The 9,346-nt window shown below is 37.9% G+C and overlaps 1 protein-coding gene across 1 annotated transcript in view; it reads right to left on the bottom strand.

Moving 5' to 3' along the window:
* Positions 1 to 535: 535 nt before the first annotated feature.
* Positions 536 to 9,346, bottom strand: part of LOC125484558 (septin-11-like) — a 17,397-nt gene continuing 8,586 nt past the window's right edge. The window contains exons 2-4 of the mRNA XM_048603883.1: positions 2,949 to 3,110; positions 2,278 to 2,374; positions 536 to 738 (exon numbers count right to left, since the gene is read on the bottom strand). Coding sequence (XP_048459840.1) covers positions 536 to 738; positions 2,278 to 2,374; positions 2,949 to 3,110 — 462 coding nt within the window. The remainder of the gene's footprint in view (positions 739 to 2,277; positions 2,375 to 2,948; positions 3,111 to 9,346) is intronic.

Here is a 9,346-nt window from a genome sequence, read left to right as displayed (position 1 = left end):
CTTACTTATAACTCTACATTTCACATCAGTTGATAAGTCATGGAAATATTTTACAATTATAACCCAAGTTTTAATAAACAATGTGATTGGAGAGGGTACCACTGTTGAATATGATCCTTATTTGTCTAATGCCCAAACTCACATGTAATAAAGACAAGCATCAATAAATATGATCAGAATAACAAATCAATTTCTCCCTCTCTAGTTCAGGGTCTCTGAAGTCACTACACTGCCCCTAAATTTGACTTCAATGAATGAAGATTGGGACATGCATTCAACCTGGGCCTCCCTAATCTATAAACTCGATATTAAACCATCATAAAACCACAGAGGGATATGGCAAATGTCTCAAATGCAGAAGCTCAACTTTTAAAATTCATCATTATAAACCCAGGGGCTGACAGGACATTAAAGAAACCAATTTTTATTCCACTAGTTTTCAATAAATCAACACTATACAATATATTTTGATTTTAAATAGGAAAAATATCAATGCTTTGCTCAAAATTTAAACAGCATCATCCTTGCTGAAGGATCAAACACCAACAACTTTAAAATCAGTTCTGTACCTGAACGGTTTGCTGTCTGGATCCGTGTCTTTAAATCCCATTTCCTCCAGTTTACAGCGTCTGTACAATTCATAATGACGTGCATGTGTTTGCTCCCTCAGATCTTCCATATTTACACGAATCAACATTTCGCGGAGCTTTACAAAGTCACAGTGGCTTTCATTCTCCACTATAAAGTCATTCATTTTCCCCATGAAAGGAAAAAAGGGAAAACACTTTCTTGTCATTTACTGCATTCTTTCAACAAAACCTAAAGTATAAAAAATTTCAAGTTCCTTAACGTTTCCACAAATCAATGCTGACTGACTGAGGGATACTTTCCTACAACACTTGTACCTTGTCAAAAGCTTTAAAGTACTTGTCCACTGCTTTCCAAGAAGAGAGCAGTGCTGGCAAGTGGAGCACTGCAGCATTTTAAAAACTGCACATTAATTTAAAAATAGTGTTTATGTGCAACTGATGGCACCTGTTCTAAAATGACATGAAGTAGTGCAACCATTGGCATCGAGGGTGCTAATTTTCCCCAATATATTTGCTATAGTCCACAAAATAATCACGTATAACGAAAACCATTTCCATAAATATCATCATGCCCAGACATACCATTTCTCTTCCTATATCGTTTATACAAAGTCTTTTTTTAAAAGATGGAGGTTTCACTGTTATAATTTATCCTGAAAAGGAATTAACGATTATTTACGACCACCATGCATCTTTTTCAGAAACAAGTATTTCAAATCTAGTTTCAGGTGCTGAAAAGCAATGTAGGCTTGATTCACCAATACAATGATGCAAAATTACCAGAATCTAAAGTTTTTCTTTTGGACATAAATCATCATCCACTCTGTGGAATCATTATACTAACAAGTTCAATTTTATAGTCCTGTGTAGTACAGTACTATAACCTGGTTCACCGTTACTTGATTCAGTACTATCATCCAGTTCAGTATGAACACTGGACAACAAGCAAAAAGTGAATTATATACTGTTTTACAGACCCAACATGTTCTGCTTACATAAAATTAATGTTAAGCATAGATTTAACTGTTATGTACATGGTACACTACATTTGGTTTCAGATTACCGTTTTACCTCAAATCTATTGCCAGTTGCAGGCATTGAGAAATGTAGATGTGTTTTGACTAATAGCTTATATCATTAAAAAAGGATTTATCAAAAACTATGAAATAAAAACATCTTTATCAAAAAAAGGGAATTAAAGCTTTACTGGAATGGATAAAAGCTCTTTCCTTCTAAGAGATTTTTTGAAATTATCTCCATGATATGCATAATGTACTGGTGGGGAACCCAAATCCCAGCTTGGTAACTACTTTCATCGGTCTTGTCAGGTCAATGCCTGCATTAAGCAGCAATATGGGAAAACTGACTGTGATCCAATTGGCACAATTCAGTGGTATTACAGCAACGAATACCTTCCAATATATCCACCAGAATTATTTTTACTTTGAAAAATAGCAAAACAAACTAACCTATTTTAAAAGTACAATGCATTGATTATGTCTGTTAAAGTGCAGCGCACTGAATACCAATTGTTTAACAAAATTCAAAAGATAGATGGAAAGTGCTTTGTTTCAATCAATTGTCACAAAGAAATTGCTTGGCAATCTCAATTGTTCTTTCAACCATTAAACACATGAAATATGGTAAGGACAGAACAAAAAGAAAGATGCATCCTCCTCAAACATACCCTGTACAACTCCCCAGGGATACTGCCGAGCTTTTGCCATTTTATTACCAATCTTTATTTCTTCAGTGCTGCCAACAACTGCAAATGGAAGATGACCCTGGAGACAAAAAAAAAGAAATGTGTTCTTCCTGTATTAGTCTACAACAGAATGAAACTGTAACGGTGCACTCTATCAGAATCTCCATTGCAATGGAAATACTTTCTTTGACATGGAGCACGTTTTTCAAGTTGAACAAATAGCATTGAAAATATATAATCTATAAAAGAACAAAATCCTATTACAATGCTTAATTGTGAAATATAAAATGCATCAATTTTAACATGCAATACTCAAGGATATTTGAGTACTGTAAACAGAAAACATTTATTTCTTTAAGCATAGGTAGTGAAGTTCAAAATATTAGTGCTTGTCCCAAAGGCATACTGTCTCAAAGGACCACTACATCTCCCTGCTTCTGAAATTACAATGACAAAATGGTATTACAACCCTGAAACTGAATACATTTATTCTAATAAGATTTCATGATATGTTTAAAAAAAGCAGTGCATTAACATGCATCCAATCATACTGCATTACAAATTAGATATCCAAAAAGTGTAAACTTACAAAGTAACTGAAATATCAAAAAAGAAAATATACACCCATGCCACAACAAGTAATTACAACTTACATTCATTGTTGAATTGATCTCAGCAACAGTTTCATCATCCGTTGGGAACTGGTAAATCTGCACACCATTACTGACTAATTCACTCATGATTTTGATCTTGAATTTATGTAATTCGCTCTTGGAGATTGTGTCTGCTTTAGCAATTATGGGGATTATATTCACCTGCAAAAATAAAAATACATCAGTTCTTGTATGCCTTGTTTGGTCAAGGACCATTTCCCGAGTTCTGTAGTATAAAAAGTTAGAACAGCATAAAAGAGATGCAGTTCTGATCGACATTGATGACAATAACGTGACCAAGGACGTAACTTACAGCTCATTCGCATATACTCATGCACGTTATTAGTACATTACAATGCTGTAAATATTTGTCTGAAAGATGGAAAAAGAAAAATTTTGCTCTGAAGGAATCAAGGGAAATGAGGAACAGTTTGGTAAGTGGAATTGAAGTAGATCAGCTATATTCATATTAAATGGTGTCGCAGGCTAAAATGGCCTTACTGTTCTCTCGTTGCTATTTTATGATGCTTTGAGGGCCCTCACCTCATTCTCTACCACCAACTCCCTCCCATTTCAACAATTTTATTGCTGCAATGAAAGAGCAAGCTTTGTGCCTGTATGTCAACTGTGAACCCACATGGAAAACATTAAGTTTAATTTAATCAGGTCAGAGATTGTAGACAGAGAAGTTAGTTAGTTATGATCGCCTAATTCTACATTAAGGTGTCAGGAATCATTTTATTCCATGGCAGTTTATGAAAGGATTTAATGTGAGAAGGAGAAACAAGAAACACATCAAATATTTCTGATTGATGCAGGATAATAAAACACATATAAAGATAGAACAATGTACATCAAGTGTACCTATAACTTATTTGTAGATTACATTCTTAATGTTTTCATCATTTCAATTATCATGTGAGTACAATTTCTAAACCAAATACAAGACATATTTGGAGTTCGCTCTCAAGCCAGAGGCTGCATCATGATTTCTAAAGAAAATGGTGTCTATATACTCAAAAAATAAAGTCCAACTTATAGAAGAGGAAATTCATTACTAAATTAAGCAGCTTCAGGTAATGGGCCCATATTTTCCAGAGTTTAGGAGAATGAGAGGTGATCTACTTTAAATGTATTATTGTTAAATAAACAGGGTAGATGCTGGGGGTGTTTACCCCTGGCTGAAGAGCCCAGAACTGGGGAATATAATCTCAGCATAGGTCATTTAAGACACAGGAGAAAATAAATGTTTTCACTTAGGGGTGGCATGATGGCTCAGTGGTTAGCGCTGCAGCCTCACAGCACAAGGCACCTGTGTTCAGTTCCACCCTCAGGTAACTGTCCGTGTGGAGTTTGCACGTTCTCCCCATGTCTGCATGGGTTTCCTCTGGGTGTTCCAGTTTCCTCCCACAGTCCAAAGATGTGCAGGTTAAGTGGATTAGCCATGCTAAATTGCCTATTGTGTCAGGAGATTTGCAGGCTAGGTGGATTAGCCATTGAAAATGCAGAGTCCCAGGGCTAGAGTAGAGGGCTGGGTTGCTCATCAGAGGAGTCAGTGTGGGCTCGATGGACGAATGACCTGCTCCATACTGTAGGGATTCTATGATTCTATATACAGAATTGAGAGCATTTGGAATTCTTCATCCCCGAGGTTGTGGTCGATTGAATAATACAGTTGGACAACAAGGAAATCAATGAAGTGATACGTGATAAGCCAAGAAGTTAAAGTTGGATTGAAAGTTCAATCGTACTTGTCATAAACGCTGCAGTAGATTCTCAAGAGGCCACATAGTCTACTCTTGCTTATATGCTTAAACTAGAATACAAGGATAGAGTAATGAATTGTTAACATTGTGCAAGTTGAAAAATTCTTTTCAATGGAACCAGTATAATTTACTTCTGAAATTATCTTTTCCTTTCTATTTCAAAATATATCACTCTACCTGATTAGATACTAGTACTAAACATTGTCAAAAACAAGTGAGACTTATTTGGATTCGCAAATGTAATGAATTTCAGAGATAAACGTCAACTGTCTCATAATGGTGAACAAAATTCAGAAAATAAATCGACTGACTAGAAACAAAGGAGGAAACAATAAGAAGTATTTACTTTTGTACGTGTATTAAGTAACAGCCTATGAAAAAATCTGAGGTTATGAAATTAAATTGTTAGTAAAGGTGCCAGGATATCAGAGCTCTTCAGACTGGTGTTGCAGTACTTGGCATGAGGGAATAGAAACATAATTTAACTTGGATCATGAAGTGGAAAAGACTTCAACGACAATTCTAGTTTTGCAGAGGCAGACAGAGTATATATTTCAACCATTTCTCATGATGTTTATAAGTGTGTGTAGTCAGCAAAGGTTGTGAAGTTAAAGATGGGAGCCCAGCTATTTGGTTCACATTTTTAACGAAAATCCAGGAAACAATCTTTCATTTTGAACAAATGAATAATGCACTAAACAATGATCTCATTTTTTAAAAAAAATTCTACTTCCTTTTAAGTAGCTGTAACAGAAAAAACAGTGTCTGCATCCTTTCAACAACACTTGAAAGGAATGAAGAGGAAGCATGCCACAGGAAATAAAAACAGTATGAGATTTGCAACAGGAAATGAATTATCCCAACACATTCAGCTAACTTCTTTAAACAAGCTGATTTGAATTTATAGATCTAGAAAACAACTCTATTTAATAAATGGAAACTTAAAGACAGTTCATCTTGTGATAATCCTGTAAGCACAGGTTAACCAGAAAGCTAACTTGTAGATGTTTTTCTCCTCAGGAAATTATGTGCAGTTTATTGTATCTTAAAATTTATTTTCAATCTTCATCAAATCAAACCAAATAACAGCCTCTTCTGGAAACAGAAATGGAAAGGAGGAACAAGAAGTGGTTTAAAAAGGGGAAGTAAGGATAATTACCCTTGACATCAAAGCGTTATTGACTTGCCGGAGTGTGGCATCAAGGAGCTCAGCAAACCTGGAGTTAATGGAAATCGGGGGCAAAAGTCTCTGCTGGTTTGAGTCATACTTGGCAGCTAGAATGATGGAGGTCAATCATCCCAGTAGGAGTTCCTCAGGGCATAGAATTTAAAATCTATTCCACATCTCTGGAACACACCTCTTTTAGCTCAGAAGTAGGGACACTTCCACGGTGCTACAAGAGCACAGGTTTCCTCAGGGCAATGTTCTAGGTCCAACCATCTTCAGCTACTTCAATGAACTCCATCATAAGGTCAGAGTTGGGGATGTTTGCTGATGACTGCACAATGTTCAATACCATTCACAACTCTGCAGACACTGAAACAATCCATGTATAAGTGCAGCCAGACTTGGATAACTTTCAGGACTGGGCTAAGTGGCAAGTAACATTCACCCCATACAAAAGTCAAGCAATCAGCATCTTCAACATAAAAGAAGCCAACCCTTGTCTCTTGACCGTTGCTGAATTCCTCACTACAAACATCCTGAGGGCTTACCATTGATCAGAAACAGAACTGGATCAACCATTAACAAAATATGGCTATAAAAGAGCAGTTCAGAAGCTGTGACTCACCTCCTGACTGCCAAAGCCTACTTATAAGGCACAAGTCAGGACAGTGACTGAAAACTCTCCGCTTAACTGGATAAATGCAGCTTCAACAAAGGTCATGAAGCTCAACAACAACCAGGTCAAAGCAAATGCTTGATTGGCACTCCATCCAAAACTTTAAATACTCACTCCTTACACCAACAATGCACACAGTGACAACGTGTACCATCCAAAAGATGTACTGGCAACAAGTCACTAAAGGCTCCTCTAACAGCACACCACCTGCAAGTTCTCTTTCGAGCCACACATCATCCACAATTAGAAATATATTACTGTTCATTTATTGTTGCTGTGTCAAAATCCTGGAACTCCCTCCTGAACAGCATTGTGCTGTACCTACAGCACATGAACTGCAGAGATACAAGAGGCACCACCAACTTTTCCACATCAATTAGGAAGGGACAATAAATGCTGCCCCAGCATATTGTGAGAATTAATAAGCGAGTATATCAATTGTACAAAATAAAAACCGAAAGAACTGTGGATGCTGTGAATCAGAAACAAAAACAAAGTTGCTGGAAAAGCTCAGCAGGTCTGGCAGCATCTGTGAAGGAAAAAACAGAGTTAATGTTTCGGGTCCGATGACCTGGTTCTGAGGAAGAGGTGAGAATTTGAACTAAATTGGCATTCAATACCATTTAAAATGCACAAATAATTAAATACTATTTCGAAATTTTATTACCTTGTATTTAGTTTTTGGAACTGAGTTGAACACAGAAGGACTGAAAAATATATTCTATATATGTATGAATGTATGAATGGACACCGGACCCAAAACATTAACTCTGTTTTCTTCCTTCACAGATGCTGCCAGACTGCTGAGCTTTTCCAGTAACTTTGTTTTTATATCAATTATACCTCAAATCAAATGAAAAAACTCAGTGAGAATAGGCATGATTGAAAAGATTACTGAGTGACTTTTGAAAACGGAGGGATATAGAAGTGTTTGGAGGAACACTGCAGGTTAGGTGTGATTAACTTTGATCCAGAAGCAGTACAGAAAAGAAAATTTATAATTTATTTAAAATGTCTAGGGAACTTTTTAGAATTTGCATCAATCATAAAACAACAAACTAATTTGGATAAGAAGAAATACTGGTCCATGTGACCTGGCAACTTTTGAACTGAAAGAAATATAACAGGAAGGAAGTTGATAGCCATATGGTCAGACACAGAGGGGAGCTATAAGCAGGGAGCTGGGATGCGAAATTAATCAGCACAGTGATTCTTAGGGCTCCTGGGCCTGTGTGTGGGCTAAAAACGTGTAAAACCTGGAGGGCTGCGTGAATAGCTCGGTGACAAAAAAAAACTATGTTCTGGGAAAGCAACAAGTACAGGAGTGTAATTAGTTCTTCAGTTGAAAAGAAATCTGGATAGCCACACCATTGGTGACCCAAGACAGGCATTTATGATGCTGAGAGCTATATGAATACCCTGTGCAGTCGCCCCACAGCTCAAGATATTTGGAAAGTGCACCCAGAAGCAACCTGTAGTGCCAAGGGTGGCTCAGTTGCATGGAGTCAAGGAGGAAGAATGGAAAAGCAAAATAGTGATAAGGTATTCCACAGCTGGAGGAGCAACATTGTATTCCTGTGGCCATAGAGATGAATCCAAGTTTGTACATTGTCTTCCTGGAGCAAGGGTCAAGGGTGTCATTGAGTGGCTGCAGATCACCCTGAAGGGGAGGGTGAACAGCCAAATGTCGTGTTCCAAATCAATATCAATGACAGAGCAGAAAAAGATACGATGTCAGCAAGCTAGGAAGATTAGAAGCCAGGACCTTATAAGGCAGTAACCTCTGGAATACTCTGAGTGCCACATGCTAATGTGTAGAAATTGGCGAACAGAGTAGGTGAATGCTTGGCTGGAGACACTGTGCAAGAGAGAGGGTGTTCAAGTCCTGGACACTGGGACAGGCTCTTGGGGAGGTAGATAGACTGGAACAGGTTTCACCTCACAGAGTCAGGACCACTGTCCAATTGCAGGCTCTGTCAGGAAGATTTTAAACTAATTCGGTCAGAGTTTGGGGACCAGGATGCAACAAAAAGTAGGATAACAGCGCAAAATGTATTAGGAGTAACAGCACTACAGTAAGAAATAGTTAGATGAGGTTGGAATAAGGGGAATGTATTAATTAAGTTATGTGCGATTACATGAATGTACAAAACACGTCATAAGGTTGGTGAATTGCAGTTACGTGGGAATATAATATTGCAGCAACAACTGAGACCTGACTCAAAAAAGAACTGGGTACTAAATATTCCTGCATACAAAGTATTTAGGGAAGACAGGCAAGGAAGGGAGAGAGGAGGGGTGGCAGTATTCATTTAGGATAATTTATAGAGGAGAGAAAACTTCCTACAGAGAATCAAGATAAGAATTTATTTAGTGAGGCTTAAGAAATAGTATAGGTACAATGTTACTCCTGGGTGTATTTTTTAGACCACCAGTGAAAGAAAAAGATACAGAGGACCAACTTGCAAGATGGTGGCAGAGTTGAATGCACCTGTCGGAGCTCCTCTGCTCTGCCTGTTTGTTTTCCTCCTTTTTCCTCTTTCCTTTTTCTCCCTGTTTTCTTCTTCTTTCCCCTCAGCATTGGAGCCAGCAGCAACTCCAAAAAAGAAAGCCCTTATGCTCCAGAACATGCAAGTAGTGAGCCCTAGAGCAGTACATGGGCTGTAAGCCCCAGAGCAGCGCAGCGAACAGCCCTGCAGTAGCATGTGGGGAAACAGCCCCAGAGCATTGTGCAGGCAGTGAGTCCTAGGGGCCGGCGGTGAGAGCGGGAGAAGGTAGCCCGACAGCG

This window comes from Rhincodon typus, chromosome 1 (assembly GCF_021869965.1).
Source record: "Rhincodon typus isolate 14 chromosome 1, sRhiTyp1.1, whole genome shotgun sequence".
In the NCBI taxonomy this organism is placed as follows: Eukaryota; Metazoa; Chordata; class Chondrichthyes; order Orectolobiformes; family Rhincodontidae; genus Rhincodon; species Rhincodon typus.
The sequence above is the reverse complement of the archived record's forward strand: the minus strand, read 5'-3'. Positions and strand labels throughout refer to the sequence as shown.